At 33.2% G+C, this 20,543-nt stretch overlaps 4 protein-coding genes across 4 annotated transcripts; 3 read left to right on the top strand and 1 right to left on the bottom strand.

The window, feature by feature from the left end:
• The first annotated feature begins 203 nt into the window (after window positions 1-203).
• Window positions 204-2,165, top strand: LOC140673116 (nuclear RNA export factor 1). The gene is made up of 2 exons (XM_072905774.1): window positions 204-360; window positions 524-2,165. The coding sequence occupies exon 2, from the start codon at window positions 530-532 to the stop codon at window positions 2,141-2,143; it is 1,614 nt and encodes a 537-aa protein (XP_072761875.1). The 5' UTR covers window positions 204-360; window positions 524-529; the 3' UTR covers window positions 2,144-2,165.
• Window positions 2,166-2,231: 66 nt separating this feature from the next.
• On the bottom strand, window positions 2,232-10,321 carry Ints1 (integrator complex subunit 1). Its single transcript, XM_072905773.1, has 14 exons — window positions 10,116-10,321; window positions 9,760-9,948; window positions 9,183-9,664; window positions 7,819-9,108; window positions 7,564-7,739; window positions 7,339-7,491; window positions 6,564-7,241; window positions 4,705-6,501; window positions 4,290-4,604; window positions 3,730-4,195; window positions 3,360-3,484; window positions 3,075-3,265; window positions 2,526-2,798; window positions 2,232-2,432 (listed from the first exon to the last, which is right to left on the bottom strand). Exons 2-14 carry the CDS (start codon window positions 9,926-9,928, stop codon window positions 2,317-2,319), a joined length of 6,231 nt encoding a protein of 2,076 aa, XP_072761874.1. The 5' UTR covers window positions 9,929-9,948; window positions 10,116-10,321; the 3' UTR covers window positions 2,232-2,316.
• A 632-nt stretch (window positions 10,322-10,953) lies between these two features.
• On the top strand, window positions 10,954-18,103 carry LOC140673044 (vesicle-fusing ATPase 1). Its single transcript, XM_072905620.1, has 10 exons — window positions 10,954-11,231; window positions 11,461-11,549; window positions 11,822-12,046; window positions 12,196-12,823; window positions 13,192-13,416; window positions 13,694-13,993; window positions 14,353-14,643; window positions 14,770-14,954; window positions 15,042-15,200; window positions 15,385-18,103. Exons 1-10 carry the CDS (start codon window positions 11,220-11,222, stop codon window positions 15,500-15,502), a joined length of 2,232 nt encoding a protein of 743 aa, XP_072761721.1. The 5' UTR covers window positions 10,954-11,219; the 3' UTR covers window positions 15,503-18,103.
• A 514-nt stretch (window positions 18,104-18,617) lies between these two features.
• Window positions 18,618-20,515, top strand: LOC140673053 (uncharacterized). The gene is made up of 3 exons (XM_072905644.1): window positions 18,618-18,968; window positions 19,545-19,723; window positions 20,382-20,515. The coding sequence occupies exons 1-3, from the start codon at window positions 18,824-18,826 to the stop codon at window positions 20,478-20,480; spliced, it is 423 nt and encodes a 140-aa protein (XP_072761745.1). The 5' UTR covers window positions 18,618-18,823; the 3' UTR covers window positions 20,481-20,515.
• Window positions 20,516-20,543: the final 28 nt, after the last annotated feature.

Below are 20,543 nucleotides of genomic sequence, written 5' to 3'. Positions count from 1 at the left end.
AATAGTGTAACGAAGCGCAGCTCTGATTGGTCCATCAAACACTTCGAAGCGAAAATAGTGTAACAAAGCGCAGTTCTGATTGGTCCATCAAAGGCTTCGAAGTAAAAATAGTTTAATCAAGTGCAGCTGTGACTGGTCCATCAAACGCTTCGAAGCGAAAATAGCGTCAAATGGAACGCATCTAATGTTCAGAGTGTAGTTCGATATTAAAATAAACATCACATAACCTCAAAACATTATAAGCAGGAGAAAAGGTTATAATTTTAAAAATATAAATAAAGTGTGTAGTTAAATATTTATTATCTGTCAACTAATATTATTATGTTATAACACATATATATTAAATATCCTCAAAAAATTGTAAGTAAGAGAAAAAGTTAGTGAATATTTTTAAAGTGTGTAATAAAATATTTGCTATATACTTGTCAACTAATATCATTATATTATAATATATATTAGATGATTCAAGTACGATGATGATGCAAAAAGCTTAGAGGAAAAAAACCGCTATTTTTTATTATAGTAAACAATGGCATCGTCAACAACATCATTAGAAGGCCAAACTACCTCCTGGGAACCACATCGGCTCACACATATCAAGCCATCCTTTGACAGTCACGAGATGGCCCTTGCAAGTCGCAAGGACCTATGGCACAAGTTCATCATTTTTGACGGTGCCAAGTATGGACAAACCGATATCCTGCGTGCTGTGATAAATGCCTGTGAACCAGCAATTTTAGTACCGATTATGTACACTATCGAGGATAAAAGAAAAAGTAATTTTCTGGCGAAATGCAATGGCAATACCATAGAAAATCTAGTGAAGCAAGGATTATGCATAACATTGCCTGGTGGACAAGATCTGTACATGGACATTGTATTAGGATATCTTGGTACACAGGAGTTGCAAGTAAATACAAACAGAGTCATAGCGCAAGCCTTATACACTAGATACGAACCTGTGAGGAAGGTATTTAATCTGGATGATTTTGAAAATGAGAAGGCACTGGGTTCGATATTCTGTCCTATTTCAATACCAAAAATACTAGATATGGTCCTGCGTTGTAGCAAAATGGGAATTATGGGCAATAGCCGCGAGTCCCAGCAATCGCGATTGCCCGTTCGCGAATTGAGTATGAAGTGCAATAAGCTCACAGCTATAATTCTATTTGACAAGTTTTTCAATTACCATCTGACCAAACTAGACTTGAGGCACAATCAGATTTTAGACGTAGAATATCTACGTTACTTCTGCGAATTCAAAATAAGCGAACTTTGGTTGGACGGAAATCCATTGTGCACTAGGTACACTAACTCTCAGGATTATATACAGGCGGTGAAAAACGTTTTCCCATATTTACAGAAATTAGATGGAATTGTGATAGGAATGGAGAAGAAATTTGTGCCAAGTATGCAGAGTAATTATCTCGGTAATGGAACAAAAATATCTTTGATCAAACAGTTTGTCAAGCATTTTTTTACTCTGTACGACCAGGAAGATAGAATAATTATGAATGGTCTATATGACAGAAACGCGTTCTATTCCATGACATTAGGTACTGTAACAAATCACTTACATAAAGAGATTGTCAAGACATTCTCCACAAACAGAAATTTATTAAAATTTGTCGATTATGCTAAATGTAACGAATTCCTATTTTGTGGACCCGAAAAAATAATTAATGCTTTACAACGACAGCCGCCAACGATACACAACTTTAAAACATTTCATATTGACTTATTGCATGAAGGAGATAATTACATAATTATTTCGGTGCAAGGATTATTTTCATATCGAGTATTACTTTGCCCACCTATGTTGTTCAACAGAACTTTTATTATTATAAAAAAGGAAGATAATGAATACTGTATTGTTAATGATCAATATTATATTGATGGTACACCAGCCAGTGCATTTAACGAAACAAAGTTTGAACAAAAATCTCCGCCTAAATTTACTCCAACAGTACTCAGTGTGTCAGAAAAGGAACAACTGCTTAGATTTTTACGTGAGCTTACTACAATGAATATTCGATATTGTTATAATTATCTTCAAGATGCAGGCTGGGATATTAGAAATGCAATCACTACATTTATGAAAAATTATTCTGTTAATGATGTTCCTCCAGAAGCTTTTCAATAAATTTTAATGTAATCTAAAAGAATGTAATTTTGTGTAAATATATGTGTAATATACATTTTTAAGGAGAGAGAGAGAGAAAGAGAGAGAGAGAGGTAACAAGTCATTGTTTCAATTGTAAAAAAGATTTTATACTTAATATTTACACAAAGCTAATAAACTAACATTCTTTGATATTAACAACCTTGTTGTGTATTTAACAGAGCAATAGTTTTAGTGATATAAGGCATCGCATTGACATTGGAATTTACTCCCAACTCAAACACCCTTTGCATCAATGGTAAAGCATGTTCTGCAATATAAGAGAAAATTAAAAATTTTATATTTATAATTATTGACATAAATCAATATCGAGATATGTGAATCCAACTTGTTGCAACTTTACCTTGCATGCACAATACGATATCTGGTAATTTTTCCAAAGCTGACATAAGAACATCCGCTCTATCACTGTCTAAGCATCTTTGAAATGCGGATAATATAGTCGCATTCGGTGTAGGACGATGCTTTAATGTTCTAGCAAGTAGGGTGTGAGCGAGCGTTCTAATATTGCTTTGAGGTGATACGAGTAGTTCTGCTATATTATCCGTTATTGGTTCCAAAACCGAAGGTTTTCGCGAAGACACGTGCTCGACCTCTTGAAGGGCATTGAACACATCTGTGTAAAGTAGAAAATCGATTCGTTAGAATATATTTCTCATATTAACACAAGCTTAAAGAAGGAAACTAAATGAAAATATAAACCTTTTATAACAAGAATTGATAAGTGAAAATAGAGAATTAATTTTTTACAGAAGTAACATTTGGATCAGATATGAATTTATCCGCTTTTCTATTACTCTATTATACCTAAATATATATATAAAATTTCTTTTTTCTTTACATCTCAAAAATTAAAAAAATGAAAATATCCAATATAATTATTATTTTGTACCTTCACCATACAATTTGCTGAGTGTACCCATTAATGATTGCCAGTGTTCCGGAATAACAGGCTCCGAACGATGCGGCGCGGGAGCTATGGTAATCAGAATGTCATCTGCATCTTCTCCCTCCCTTGGCATTGGTATTCCCGATACAAGTATTCTCAAAGCATCTAAATTAGGATAATTTACCTGCAATTCACTGTACATGCGTACGTGTAAATTATGTATGTAAATAATGTGTAAGTCACGTAATGTCACGTATAATATATGCATTTTAACAAAAAGCAACTTACTGCAGAACTTGTGCGTGCTTGTGTAAATATTTTAATGCTCGTTGAGGATCATGTGAGATATATGACTGTAATAATGATACGAATCTATTCAACAAGGAACTGAGATCTTTCACATGGCCGTAATTCTGAAAACAATATTGTATTAAAATTTATAGTATTAGAATAATATATTTGAAGGATTTGGTTCAATAATCAAGAAAGCAAGCTGCATTTTCGAGCAAATTTTATAGCAACTAATAAAATGATCCCTGATATTTAATCTCAAATCATGGTAAGCATTTATTCTTTTCATTTTTTATAGTTTTTGTAAATTACAATTAAACGCGATTTCTTCTCTTTTATTAATTTAGAATTACACAAATTGTATTACCTGAAAGCATTGGAAGTAATTCTCCAAGGTATTCTCCAAAGGAATTTTATGCTGTTCATTAAACAAATGTGGCTGCAACAGTTCCAGTAGTCCCATTACTTGAGTGAAAAGATTCAAATGGTGGCCGGATCTAAATTGACTAAAATCGAGGTAACATCTTCCCATCAAAGACGATGCCAACATGGGTAACTGTCGTAGTACTAGTATAGGATGTACCGCGGCCATTTTTCTCGCGCAAAGTTCAAATTCTTGTGACTTGGCGTTCCAAGATTTTTGTCTCGGAGTCGCCGCCAATGCAGTCAATAAACAGTGACTCATACAATCGAGCACTGAGCCTGTCCAATCGGTTATCTTTGCCCCTTTGACGAATTTGTTCGCTTGAAAAGTGTCGAGGTAGCAAATGACTTTCGGAATTTTCATGTACATGTGTAATAGAAACTGATGCGCCATATCCGCCGAATCTAAGCTGAAAATTAAGAAAACAATCGCATAATTCAGATACATTAAATCGGTTAACTAAATCGCGTATTGTAAGATATGTAAGATAGTAAAATTCGTACTCTATGTTGTCCATTATGCGTTCCGCTAGGTAATTAACTACACTGGAAATCAAGTCATCTTCAGTAGATATACAATGTAAAAGTAGATCGAGTCTGATATCCATCCTCGCGAGAGCAGCGTTTCTGTTTTGCATGCTACAGATGATAACAGCTTCAGACACTAGATATGCCACAAGATTAAGTAACTGACGTTTTTGAAGTAATAGAATATTCTCAGGAACATAATGCTTCGGCGTAAATTTGTCTCGACCTTGCCATAGCTTGGGATTGCATGTCAGTGCCCATAAAAAGTCCAGAACAGCGGTTGGATCATATCTATAAACACAATATATTCGCAATATATGAAGAAAATTGATAAAACAATGACTGAGAACAACATCGACAAAAAGAGATTGTTCATCTACGCTCTACTCACCCGTCGTCATATTTGTCCAACAAGTGTCCGACACATTTATATAAAGTGGCCCAGCTTGCTCTGTGCGTCAACAATGTCAGTAGATAAGGTCTACAGGAATGCGAGCTCATGACATTCTTATCGATGTTAATATGCACTTTCGCTTTGCCAAATAGAAGTTTCATTTGGAGATTAGGACAAATACCGATCAACTCGGGCTCCACGGAGGCCAACCAATCGATCAACAACCCCGTGCGAGGTTTTAATGCACCTTCATTACTATCGCTGAGCAATAATTTCGCCATAGCTTCGACCAGGGCGTCATTCTTTTGTTGTTTCAGACACAAATCCAACAATTTACGGCCGACGCTCTCCAAATTTACGGGATCTGTGTTCTCTAGTATCGTGCCGGGACCTTCGCCGTGGCTCTGCATTAGCATCGACAGTTCCGCGCGTTGCGGGGTCTTTGTTGACTGCACGTTAGCAAAGTCTCGCAGGATCGACAGAACCGGTGCCTTCACGTCACCTATCAACGATATCAGATTCAGACACATGTTGCGCGCTAATTCGACCACGTGCTTCGATGTCGACGATCTTTTCAATGGTAGCAGGATCACGCGCATCAATGTGCACGAATACTGCGGCATGTGCACGAGCGAGGCCAGGAATTGTTTGACCTGCATAGAACTTAAAACGCTGCATATGTGTTGTATCGCCAGTACCACGGCGCCGCTTTCCTTCACGTTTGATTTTTGCAGATCCTTCGCTAGAGTTTTATGCAAACGTCGATACGCGTCCATTTTCTGATTTATCGGAATATTCTCGATGAATAGTCGATTTATCAAGTGGGGCACATCGGTTTTTACAGAGCATTGTATAACGGATTGCTTCTGCACCATGGCGTTAGCCGGCAATGACTGCTGCAGCATGTTGATGGGTGCGACATTCTCATCCGGTAATTGCGGTTCCAGCAACTGTAACACCTGTACAAATACCAACCCACCCGTAGCACCTCTTCGATGTTGCACCTCGACTAACTGTGCCATATACGTTTTATCCAACACCGCCTCACCCACCGAGCTCGGATCTATCTGAACACCAGAATCGAGAGTGTGGAGCAATTTGCTCATTGACGATACAGGTATTCCGAAGCTTTGAATGAAAAGTACTAGCTGCTGCGGCTCAAGATCTTTCAGCGCCGCATCGACTAGGCGTGGCACGTTGCTCCTGATCATTCGTAACTTGAGCCAATCAGGTATGAGTAACGCTTCTTCGCTAGTATCAACAAGGAAAGCCTTTGGTGGCTCCGCCAACGGAAACCACGTTTCCAATAAGTTGTTGAATAACGGATCGTCTTCGGACGTGTCATATGTCAATAGTATGATCATGGCGTGCACCACTAGAATATGCATGGTGCACTCTTCGCCATTATTCCATTGCACTAGAATCTGATCCTGACTCTCGGACCACTGGTAATCCTCTCCTCTAGGCGATCGTGCTTTTTCAAGGTAATTGCAAAAGATTGCCATAAAAGCGTGTAACGTTTGTTTGGCTTGTCGATTGTCGCTTTCGGGTTGAGGCAGTATTGCCGCGATGATGGTACTACGCTCAACGACCAATTGGGAGATTTCGTTCGCCAAGTCGGTCAAATCAGGCAAATCATCATCGATGGTATGCGCGGCAAGATATGATATATATGTGTGCACAAGATCGGGGCTATTTTCGACTTGACAAGCACCACGCAGTGCCGTAGAAACCAATGAACGTACCGACAGAAAATGAGGTATGGATGGTAATTTTCGTAGAAGCCACATCTCCCTGGAAAAGATAAAGTGTTAAAATCGATTTCTTTTTTCTAGAATATATATTTAGATACTTACTTTTCGTTTTCCCCATCTATTTCCATGCTCTCGTCCTCAAAGGGTATCGAGTCGAGAACCATCTTTAATCCGGCGATCGCTTGGACGCGGCTACTACTTTGTTGGCTACTCAATCTTCTTAAAAAATATTCCAAAACTTCGTAAGCATGTTGCTGATCCTGATTCGGATCAGTCAGCAGTGTCTGAAGATGCGCTAACAATTGTTGCTGTCTAGGCTGCTTCTCGACTGTTTGCGAGCTAGTCGATAGCAGATATTCGCAGAGGCATTGTACCGGCAATTGACTCAGAGAACCTTCACTGTTTTGTACCAGGTCTGCTAACCATGGCATACTCTGTGACGTACTCTGTTGTTGCCTCTGAATGATATCCAGCAGAAAATCCGGTTTACGTGATCGACAAAGCAGGTGACCCAATCTGTGTGACGTATTTAATGACTGTATCTGCTCGAGAACGGCCGGCGGTGGTCTTCTAGCTATTCCTGTCGGATCCATGGTGATCAATTGTGATAACAGGAAACTATTTTGTTCGGATAACTGAATTCTACTCGATGCCGCGGCCAAATGTGACTCGTACTCCAATATCTCTTGTTTCTCAATAGCTTCGACTTGCATTTCCTTTGTACGCTCCTGCTCCATGATCTCCGGCAAGGCCATGGTCGGTGGTGGATACGAAAAATGACTACAAAAGCACATATTTTATTGGAAATGTATTTAAGAGTTACTTGTTTTGATAAAAATAATTAGTTTCAGATATCTTGAAAAATTGTTAAACTCACTTTGTGATACACATTTCCATTAATGTTCTCAATATAGGATATCGTTTCCACGCTAGTGCACCAATTGTGGATGGATTATGAGCAGCCAAAATTAATAACATTATCCATCCTTTCCAGTAGAGATTAGCTATCGCCAACGTTGGTGGTACATATCTACAAAACAACGTACATCATGTAGCATACTATTGCAACATATAAGATAAGCTTTATGCGTAGCACACTTACCCAGCAGGTATATTTATTGTCCCTGGTGGTTGATAAATGCTGAGATTAAAAATAAGTTCGATTATGTCCATTTTCTCAGTTTGTAACATTGGAAAATTTTCAGTCGAATTAGCTGCCGCTCGTCGTATCAATTGATCAGTCAAATCCAGTGTCTCCGAATGAGTAATACCATTGTCCTATAAACAAAAGTAAAATAAAAGTAAAAACTTTCCCTAAACAAAGACTTATTTCACAAATAAGAATTTAAGCACGCACCTTTGAAAAACCAATAAGTAGTAACCTCAACAATGTATTTTGCAACAGAGGAACGTCAGATACTAATCTTATGTAGAACACTCGGTCTGACTCTGGTGGCCAATTGTCCAGTTTATAGTACTGTTCGGGAGATTCTAGGAGTAAGATTTTATGCATCGCGTGTAGCAGCTCGTTTCGTCCTGTGGCGTACATCTGCTGCGCTAAATTCTGCAGCCACAGTATAGCCTCGTATTGTATCATGGCTACAAGATTTTGGAACTGATGCAACAGAGCTACGTCTTTCTTATCCGCGCGCTGCAACAGCGTCGCCGCTTCTTTCACCTGTGGACTTATAGCCAGGAGCATACATAGGCAAAGTAAATCAGCTATTGACATAAACATGCGATCTTTAAACTCGAAATTCAGCAATTGTTGAGCTATATCTGGTCTCTCGCTCATTAACGTTCGAGCAAAAGTGATTAGACTGATATCATGTCGACATACACGTACGATTTCCCTAAGTAACGCACGTAATGGTCTTAAATAATCCTCGCGATTCATTAGTAAATCCTGGAAAATCTCCGCGAGCAGTTTCGCCGCTTGTTCGGGTAAAGTCTGGAACATAATAGCCAACATAGGCATGTTGTTTGGATTGCGTGCGTTTGACAACTCGTTATAAATCGTATGCTTCAATATAGTAGCTAGATTTTCTGGATGTAACCCAATAAGTTCCTTGACACCATTCAAATACAAATTAATTACAGCTTTCGTTTTCAATCTCATCTTCACCAGTTGACTTATGACTTCGACGTCTCTTTGAGTGTGAGACGTGCAATTATAACAAATATAAATAAGTAACTCTTGTGCCGGTCTCATTAGTTTAGGATTATGTAGCCATACTTCCAATCTGGGAACGGCGATGTTTCTGATCTCAACAAAACCGCACGCCGAGGAGAGCAACTTCAAAAAATTTCTCGTTATAGTTTCAGCCTGACGTCTGTTCAATTGCTCTTTTACAGCTTCCAACACTATCGATTCTATATTTTCCACGCAATGCGCGTACCGTGGACCCACCGGAAACTCTATTTTTTCTTTATCCCCAGACAATAGCATCGTTGACGCTGCTGGGTCTTCGTCGTCCACTGTAGACGGGCTGTGACAATCTCGCTGCATCAATACAGGGAATTCTGGCTGTAACACAGACTTTGGTGGGTGCCTTGTGTTAAAGCCAGTCAGTATGTTATCGACAAAGCCTTTACATTCCTCATGATCGACCCATACGCGTTCACCGAGAGCGTCGTCGATGTATAACTACAAAAAAATAAATCAAGTTAGTGATAATGATAAAATCGTACAGTAAACAATACAACAGATAGCATATAAACCTTCACAAACACTTCCGGCCAATTCTTTTTGTCGTGAAATCCTTTCATCAAGAGATTTGCAGCAAGTACTGGAACCAGTGGATTTCCTTTACTCTTGAAGTTGTAAGTCTGATCTCTCTTTAAAAGAGATGATAATGCATGTAATATACAATCATTTGAGAAAATGGATGGGCGAATTTTTGCTAGATATAATAAACCCATGTAAATTAATGTATCAGGTTTCCATTTTTGATTCTTCAGTGTCTTAACAGCACCACATATTATTCCGATAACTTTATCAGCCTCGTCATTGTCATTAGCTTCAAGTGCCATAGGTACAAAATCTGCGGAATCAGTATCTATAGCTAAAACTTCCCAAGCTTCTGCACTAGAAGAAGGTTGCCGTTGATGGGAACTAACATGGCTTAACTTGGGCTTCTTTTGAGGAACATAAGAAAATGATTGGAGTGATCCAGAAGATGCTTCCTTCTTTCGATCGTTACCTATATAATTATTTACAACAATAAATAATTTATTATAACATTATCACAAACAATAATAAAAAATTATCTACTTGAAAAAAAAATAAACTGTATACCAGAAGTTGAGGAACTGCCACTTGGTTTCGAATGAATAACACCTGGTCTGGTTTTAGAGTCAGAATTTTCATTTCGCGAACTCTTTGATCCTAGCGCAAATAGATCGGAAGGATGTTGAGCAATCTTACTTTTTACCGCTCTGCCAAGACCAGTTTTTCCACGCTCCATGATTAATATATTTCCTCTAGCTATAAGAATAAAGTATAAAAGATTAATTTTTTTACAGAAAATTTTTACAAGAACGTTTTAAACGTTTCTTTTAAATGTTATAATTTTATTATAAATATTTAAAAAAATATGTTTATACATTTATACTCAATATAATGAAAATGTAAATAAAGCTGTAAATTCTAACCTAATCTTTTCAATGTATATAAAAAGCTGTCTTCTTGAAACAGATCTCGTATTGTAATTAATACATAATCGAAAACGAAACTGTAGTGACTAGGATGATGACATATCTCAAGCGTCTACAATAAAATAACTGTCATTTCAATCGAATAAATGATCTCATATGTAAAAACATCATTCTTCTTCCTTCTCTCTTCTTTACAATTTGAACTGACAGACTTGCACCCTCCACCCTCCGAATCCTATTCTTAAGGTGCCTTTTCATGCTGACGCTCGACGCTCATTTTTGACGTCAAAACAGATCACGTGATCAAAATTGATGAATTGGTATTTTTATTTTTGGTCACGTGATGTCTTTTGACGCTGAAAATGAGTGTCGAGAGTCAGCATGAAGAGGCACCTTAACGTATCATTTAATTGACTAATCAGAACAAAGGAAGCAAAGATTCTTTGCCCTGATTGGTCAATTAAATTCTACTCTACTCCACAAATAGAATTTTCAAACGCACTCTTGTCACTTTTGGGCCGACATTACGACAAATTTTTCAAGCATGCTGATTGGCTATAGGAAATAGAGAAGTTCGAATCTTTAAAAATTTTCTATCCTGCAGCCAATCAACACGCTCGAAAGATTTGTCGTACGACGAATGTAATATCGGCCTTTCAGCATCGTGCATCTCTACTCACCATATAAAATACATGTATTGACACACACACACACACACATATATATATATATATATATATATATATATATACATATGTATATTTACTTTATCGCATTGCTAAATACATACATCGAAACTATGAATCTTGTTGCTTCGATATCAAAAAATAAATACGTATTTCTGTCAGAATTTAAATTCCTATAATGCATTATTTACATGCAAAATATATATATATATATATAACTTTCGTTAAACGTAATATGATTAATAATTTCCGAAGAGAAAATTAGAAACGCAGTATATGTCATGTCGAGGACGACCACTTGTCTTCTCTCGCGCATGACCGTAGACAGCTTTACCACGTCAATATCAGAGGCGCAGAGACGGATTCTATTATAGTGGTGTATGATTAGAGTCTTTCTGTTGATTTCCATCGAGAAATGTCCATGATGGTAAGTGCGAATCGCGAAAACGAATCGACTGTGATTTCGTTTCGTACATGTCTCGCCGCGCAAGTAGATCGTTCTCTCGAATTATTCTTCTCTTCTGCTTTGCTCCCTCCCCCGTCATGTCAAAATCATCAATACTTCTCTTCTTAAAGCTTTTTCACGCCTCGCATTTTTCTATAATTTTTTTTTTCTTTATAAAATCTAAGAAAATAAAATTGCCTCCCTTCTTCAGCGGATGAAAGCAGTGAGATGTCCTACAGATGAACTCAGTCTTTCTAATTGTGCAATTATCAATGCTGATGATTTTCCAGATGATGTCAGGTAAGAATTTATTGCAATAATCGTCTTTACACAGCCTAATACATAATATACAATTATGTATTTGTATTAATTTAATTTATATATTTTTTAATGCATATTTATAATATATTACATCTCTGTTTATGCCTTACATAAAAAAAAAGAAACAGTAATTTAATAATTTTATTTATATTTTAAATTCTTCAAATTTATATAAACTTAGACTTTGACTTAGTATTCTCTTTTTTTTCTCTTTGTCTTTATTGAAATATACATTTTATTGTTTGTTGCAGGCATATTGAAGTAACTACAGCACCAAATTATCATTTTGTATTTACCGTGAGAACACATCATGAGATTCCACGTGGTACAATCGGTTTTAGTTTGCCTCAGCGAAAATGGGCAACATTGTCCCTCAATCAAGAGATTGAGGTTCGACCATATCATTTTGATCCTACTTCTAATACAGAATGTTTATGCAATATTGTTTTGGAAGCTGACTTTTTGCAGAAAAAAACGTATGTTATTCTTTTTATTATTTATAAAATATTTTTTAAATAATATTGAATATTTTTTATTCAAAAATTTATATCTAGGCACTTTAGATATATAAAAGCTTCCTTTACTCATTATTGCTATATTTATATATCTTTTGTGTTATTTTTAGCGTTACTTTGGAGCCATATAATACAGATGAAATGGCCAAAGAATTTCTGCTACAATTTTCGGGCCAGGCATTCACCGTGGGTCAGCAGCTGGCATTTCAGTTTAAAGACAAGAAAATGCTTGGATTAGTTGTCAAAAGTTTGGAAGCTGCTGATTTATCGGCTATCAGTTCAGGCCAAAGTACAATGCCTAAAAAGACCAAAATGGGTCGCTGCTTAGGCGACAGCATAATACAATTTGAAAAAGCAGAAAACTCAAGCCTAAATCTTATTGGACAAGCTAAAGGAAAAGCTATTCGCCAAACCATTATTAATCCAGATTGGGATTTCCAAAAAATGGGTATTGGTGGTTTAGATAAGGAGTTTAGTGCCATTTTCAGAAGAGCATTTGCCTCTCGCGTCTTTCCAACGGAGATTGTCACTCAATTGGGTTGCAAACATGTAAAAGGAATTTTACTGTATGGACCACCTGGTACGGGAAAAACGTTAATGGCTCGACAAATAGGAACAATGTTAAATGCAAGAGAACCAAAGATTGTAAACGGCCCACAAATTTTGGATAAATATGTTGGAGAAAGTGAAGCTAATATCAGAAGATTGTTTGCTGATGCAGAAGAGGAAGAAAAGAGGGTAAATAGTTTAAAAAATCTTGTTGATCATATATATTTAAATTAAAATTTTTATATGTAACTTGGAAAAAATTGTATCTAAATGAAAAAATTCAAGACAATATAAAATCTTTAAGCATTGATGTATTTATGTGATAAAATACTTACATAGCTGTGGAAGACCTGAATAAAAATTAAACTAGTTTTTATTAGTTATTACTGACAAAGAATTGCACAGAGAATAGTATTTTAAGTATTTTAGTACACAAATATCAAAAAGATTAAAACTTAAAGATAGTGATTTAATACTTTCATCTTTTAGAAAAAAAATGAATTAATTTTATATTTTATTTAAGAAATTTTATACATATATATATTTATATATTTTAGCTTGGTCCAAACAGTGGGCTTCACATAATCATATTTGATGAAATAGACGCCATCTGTAAATCTCGTGGTAGTGTTGCTGGAAATACAGGAGTTCATGACACAGTAGTTAATCAACTACTAGCAAAAATTGATGGTGTTGAACAATTAAATAATATTCTTGTTATCGGTATGACTAATAGAAGGGACATGATCGACGAAGCCTTGTTAAGACCTGGTCGATTGGAGGTAAACTAAATTTGTTAATAATAAATTGTTAAAACTGCATACATATTGAATGACTGCAAATTTTTACTATTAATATTTGAAGGAAATGTATAGTACATCATATGAATAGAATGTTCAATTTGATTTGCTTATAAGGCAAGATGTTATGGAATGTTTCAAACAAAATTTTGCATTCTACCTTATTTTTCGTTCGTTTGCTTATATAATTATTTTAATATAATAATATTTACCATTATTTCACACTCTAAATAGATATCTTGATTTTCTATGTTTAAAGTTGCAAATGGAAATCAGCTTGCCAGACGAACATGGGCGATACCAGATTCTTAATATTCACACATCCCGAATGAGAGATTACAAAAAGATAGCGCCTGATGTTGATCTAAAAGAATTGGCGGTTCATACTAAGAATTTTAGCGGAGCGGAATTAGAGGGTCTAGTCCGAGCCGCACAGAGCACTGCTATGAATCGATTAATAAAAGCTGCTAGCAAGGTAGAAGTTGACCCAGCCGCGATGGAAAAGCTTATGGTCACTAAAGGAGACTTTTTCCATGCACTAGAACATGACGTTAAACCGGTAAGTGACATGCAAAGGTATTTGTACACACACACACACACATATAGATAAATGAAATCCTGAAATCTTTCATCTACCAGACACTAAACTCATTTATATGTTTCTAATAGCTGAACACTATTATATTTTGATCATTTATAGAGATTTCATTACTCTTATTTTATTATAATATTTTTCTAATATTTTAAGAAAATAAAATTTGTTCTCTCTCTTTTACTTTACACATGATCATTATATTAGTTAATTTGAAAAATATATATAATTAAATATGTATATCTAAAAAATATATATATATATTATACAATATAATATGTATCTCTATATGATAATTACTGAAGGTACATTTTTATATCTTTTAGGCATTTGGTACAAGCGCGGAAATACTGAATCAGTTATTAATACGTGGAATTATCAATTGGGGAAGGCCAGTGGCTGAAATCCTTGCCGATGGCACTTTATGCATTCAACAAGCTCGAGCGACTGAGGGATCTGGTCTTGTGTCTGTTCTCTTGGAAGGACCACCAAATAGCGGAAAAACAGCACTTGCCGCGCAAATTGCGAAGAATTCGGACTTTCCATTTATTAAAGTTTGTACACCTGATGATATGGTCGGTTTTGTTGAATCTGCAAAATGTCTTTCTATAAGAAAGGTAATATATAACTTGTCTTTTATATTACTTACAAATATTTCAAATTTATCTTAAAGTCAATACTTTTATTTTATTGTATTTGACAGGATTTGAAATAATCATTTATCACACATTTATATATTTTAGGTATTCGATGATGCATATCGTTCGCAGCTCAGCTGTATTTTAGTTGATAATATAGAACGTTTACTAGATTACGGCCCAATCGGTCCAAGATATTCTAATCTGACGTTGCAAGCACTTTTGGTACTATTAAAGAAACCACCACCGCCTGGCCGTAAACTATTAATTCTATGCACCTCTAGTCGCAGGTAAAATAAGAATTTTGTTTTTCTGCAGCTAACAAGATGATAGTATTATAAAACATTATTTTCTGAACAATATATTTTTTCTTGCAGACAAGTATTAGACGATTTCGAAATACTCTCAGCATTTAATACCGTTCTTCATGTGCCTAATTTGTCAACCCCTGATCATCTGTTAAATGTATTGGAAGAAGTTGATCTCTTTTCAAAACATGAAATGGCTTCCTTACATGCAAAGCTTCAAGGAAAACGGTAAAATATTAATTATTTTATATTTTAAATAACTGACGACATATGTCATATTAGTTAATATATAAAAATATAAAGATATACATATAACATGTATATACATGTTATAGATACAAATGTTTTGTCACAGATATCTCATCATTAAGCACAAAATTTTTATCTAATATTCAATTTACTTTTATTTCAGTGTATTCATTGGTATTAAGAAATTACTCTGCCTGATAGATATGGCACGTCAAGTAGAACCAAATTACAGAGTTCCGAAATTCTTATCGAAATTAGAGGAAGAAGGCGGCCTAGAGTAAGAAACCTTATTTCATTTTGGGATACGTTAGCTTTAGAAATATAGATAAAGTGCAAGCGCTTCTGAGTGCCCATTTGTTTTAAGTCTAGTGCGCTTGAGTCAAAGCGATTTTGATTATCCCAAATAAACGTATCTTCAGATTGTAGTAATTTATGTAGAAATGATTTAGAGTGAAAGAAATATTTATATATATAGGCGATGACACATTTAAATTCTCTGTGTCATAATAAGTTCTCATAACAGATAGAAAATAGATGATGCCAGCTTGCATTATGATATATACCTGAAAACGCGAATTAACTTTATATTTTTAAACACAAATGCATATATAAATGATACTTAACATTAGTTGTAGAAATGATTATCACAGCAATTCATATATGTAATATTTTCAATGTTATAACTGTTTTAATCTCAATGTAACTTAAATTTTGACTAATCCTAGAAAATTTGCAAAGGGATGAGTTTCTTTACCTTATATCTTTTAAAGACTTGATGAAAATTAATTTATCAAGCTTGAAGTAAAAATTTGTCATAACTTGAACGAATATTTGATTGATACATAATAATGTACAATTGTATAGTTACTATGAAAATATGTAAAAAAGATGGAAATATTTGAAATAACACAATACCTGATTTTAATATAAGGATTGTCTGTTACATTTAATATCAGGTGCATTTTTTTTTATGACTTATTATGTATCTTCAATATAATTAAATCGGTAAAATATCAAGAGTAAAAGAAATTGTACAAATAGTACTTATATATATATATACACACACAAAAGTATTACTCGTACAATTTTTTTCGTATATACACACATGTATATGTGTATAAAAGCTACTATAAAGATGATTGCACCAATGCCGTTTATTGTCAATATTCAAAGTTTAGAAATGATTCTTCAGCTTTCTAAACTTATAATCTTAATTATATCTTCAAAAAAAAAATTTCTAACCAATATTTGTGCAGGATTGCGATAAAAGCAGCTATAAGTAAATAGTGAGCTAAATGCATTCCTATATAGCTTGTATATTACATTATACATATATATATTTTTCAGAGAGAGAACAATATCTTGAATGTATACTGATTGTGATTCTAGAACAGTGCTTCCCGCTCAGGGTATTGTGACAAATTTGTAACTTTGTTAGAGAAATAAGAAAAATGTAATATTTACACGAAAGAACATTTATTCAAGCAATAGTTTATTAATGCAATAATTATTTTCATACTAAGTATATGAAATACATATACATATAAGTAACATATGTAATATACATATACATTTAGTATACACACGTATAATTTTATACAATTAAAGTTAATTTAATTGTTTTTTTTTTTCATTTATATATAATCTTCTTTTGTATATATGTAAATGCTTTAACATATAGATATAATTAATTTATTAATTAGAAATTAATTAATAATTCCTTCTGAATTTTCATAAAATTATTTTTATACTTTTTATTGTGTTATAAAAATTTATTTATCATGTTAAGTAAACTTTTTTTATTATTTTTTACTATTTTATATATATATATATATATATATATATATATATATATATATATACACACACATACATACACACATAAAATAAAAAAATATTTTGTTTCACAAATAATACTAGAAAATAAAGAAAAAAATATTAAATATTGTTAGAAAATAACATTTATAAAAGCAAGACTTCTCACTAGAGGAGTTGTGTTAATATTTTCGATTTTCTTGTATTTGTTAAAAAAGTATTGTATATTTAAAAAAAAAACATTGGGAAATACTGTTCTAGTTTGCAGTTGTGAGAAAGAATTGTTTATAAAAGTTATGATAGATTGACTTTTGTCCATAAGAAGATGAATAGAAATGTTGTGGTACCCCATTTTTAATTATTGAATATAGCAATAACATAACTATATATACAAAGAAATATATCTGTTATATTCTCATATGCTGTATATTGTTGAGTATATCTGTACAAGTGCACATGTATATTATATATATTATATGATGGTGCACATGTTGACTCAATATTTGCCACTATATCTCATAGAAATTGATTATAATAGAATATAAGGATAGCCAAGAATTAGTCAATATCTGTCAATAATCTCTACTATCCTTGGCATGTACCAATAAAAGAACATTCCAATTATCACTCAATATATTAATTCTGTTATTAAATAATTACAACGACAAAAATGTGTATTATATTCATTTATGTAATTTTTATTTTTAATACTGGAATTAAAATAAGCCAATATAATTATATAATTTATTAGTAGAATGAATAAGTATTATTCTGTGTGAGTTGTTGAATAAAATATATAAGTTTATTTATTTTTTGTATACAAGAGCTGTATGTTATAACTTGAAGAATCCCTCAAGCTAATTATATACATTATATATGTGTATCGAGAGAAAGAAATGAATCATGTGTATTGCAAACGCGTGCAAATAAGAAAATGTCGCTTGTGCAATATTTCTCCTTTACTGTAATATAATCGACTACTTGTCTGTATTTGTCAATGTGATCTGTTATCAATGCAAGACAGAAATAAAGTCCTACAAATGTGTGTAAAAAAGCCCTTCAAATAACACATGTATTCTTATATTTTATTTGCATGACACTTTAGAAAAAGATTTTGAATGTAAAAAAAACTTTTAAAATTATTTATCAGAGATACTTTTTGTTTTATAGAAATTATTATGATATAGTAGTCTGTATATATCCTTGGGTAATATATATTGAAAATTTTGGGTGCTGTAGTAATTTCCTCTATGAAAAATAATTTCTATAATTTATAAATATAAATTTTAAACAATTTGACTTGTATTCTGTTTATAAAAAATGTATTTTATCTTTGAACATCGTACAGTTTTTGTAAATCTAACATGACATGCATACGCTTATATAATTATTTGACATATTGTTCTTACAAGAATTCCTCTACTCTAAAATAATGTAGAATATTTTAGAATAAAAATTATAATTGCATATGCACTTTAATAATACAGAAATTGAATGTTCATTATAAATTTACAATTGAGAGAATATTATTGGTTCAACATTGGCCGTTCACTCTTGATATCGATAAGTCTATGTTTGTATTAGTTGATAAGATTGCGTCAGGTTGTGTAAGTTTAATGTAATAATGTAAGATGTAAAATGCTTACGCGTTCCTTTATAATTCGCTTTTATCCATCGATACAGTCTCATTCGCGAGATTTCCAGGAAAATAAGAAGGGAGAGGTGCATACGGTACCTACTTTATCAGAAATATAGAGGGGCGTATATAAGAAAGCACGTGGTATAAAATGAAGACGGATACCAACGATCCTTGGTGCGGAACAACAGTGCAAGCGATCGACGACGACACTCCGAACGATCGTTTCGAGGACTCTTTCCTGGATAAGGATCATCGGCGATTATCCGATTCCGAGCAGTATCTGCAGAAACTCTGTAAGATATTCTTCATCTGTCTTACGAATATATTTACACGCTTGTTTTATTCGCCTTTTTTCTTTATCGAGATAAATCTCTATCTCAGAAAAATGTATGATTTTTGAGGAAAAGGTCGACATATGGATAATGCGTTTTATAATGTGTTCTCACTGCGAAACAAAGTTTATAAGAAAAGTTTATTCCTCTAATAGAGATATCAAGTTTTATACTGAAACAAAATTGTCATTATATGTCTAAGATGTAGATAAAAAAATCGTACATACGGTATTTGATAACATAATATACTTTTAGAGAGAGAGAGAATTAAAATGCTTAATATTTAGATAGAAGAGAAAGAAAAAAAATTAAACAAGATGATTTATTTGAATTTAACTTAAATATACAATTTTTAATTTGAAACATCATAGAAAAGAATTTACACAGTGATTTTAATTTTTTTTAAATATCTTTTGTACACATGATATGGAGAAAAATAAATCAAAAAAATAAATGAGAGTAATGTCAGATATAAGTAAGATATAATCCATTCAAAGAAAATTAATATTTATTCACAGTTATTGTAAATGTTAATAGATTCTAGATTAAGAATTCTTCAAGGAGGTACAACAAAAAAGGATCTTGTAACATCGTTGTCAGTAGCAAAGGAGGATTGCATTGCACGTTTGATCACTTCCGGAAATAATCCCCAGTCTGAGGAAGAAGCTGAGTTAGCATCAAACCCTCTGATAAGACATATAGCCCCACATTTGCAGGCGAGCAAATTGAATAATAAATTAAGTTGTCTATTTTCAATTAAATCTTTCAAAATAAATTATAAAATTATTTCACAACGAGAATTTTATCTGCAAACTATACAGAGTATTTCAGGTTTTTTTTTTTTTTTTTTTTTTTTGTCAAACTGTGTCAGTATATTTTACAAGTAAAAATAAGAAAAAACGTTATATACCGCAAGCTTACAAATACTATATTAATAAAAAGTTATAACAATAATGAAAGAAGATGATAATGGACTTGTTCTTATTATTAATATAATTAATATAAAAGTAAAAATAGATCAATGACCTATTTACCTAATCTGTTTATATTATGAAAATCATATCTGCATATTCTTTGTACAAAAGAATTGAAAAAAATCGTTGCACTTTGATACAAAGTTATAAAACTCTTTGACATGTATAAATACTAATAGTAAAAGATTTATCCAATGTATTTACATGACTTGTGTTTACTACTCATATGTGAATAGCATTAATAATAAGAACAAGTCCATTATCATTTCATTTCATTTTTGTTATAATTTTTTAATACAGCATTTGTAATTTTATGTTTATAAAACCTTTTTTTCTTATTTCTACTTGTAAAATATACTGATTGCCTTATAACAACTCTTTATATTCTGTCCATATACAGGCTTTAACAGCCAGCGAGTTAGTTCATCTGTTGAAGGCAGATGTATTGCAAGCAACCACAGAAGCCGAGCAACAAAAAAATATAACGGAAGAATTATAAACAAATCAGCTGTTGACAGAGCATACCTATAAGTCGAAAGACAATAATTGCACTTTATAAACT

The sequence above is a fragment of the Anoplolepis gracilipes genome, chromosome 14 (genome assembly GCF_047496725.1).
Source record: "Anoplolepis gracilipes chromosome 14, ASM4749672v1, whole genome shotgun sequence".
Classification (NCBI taxonomy): domain Eukaryota; kingdom Metazoa; phylum Arthropoda; class Insecta; order Hymenoptera; family Formicidae; genus Anoplolepis; species Anoplolepis gracilipes.
Note: the sequence above shows the minus strand (reverse complement) of the source record. Positions and strands in the feature narration are given on the sequence as shown.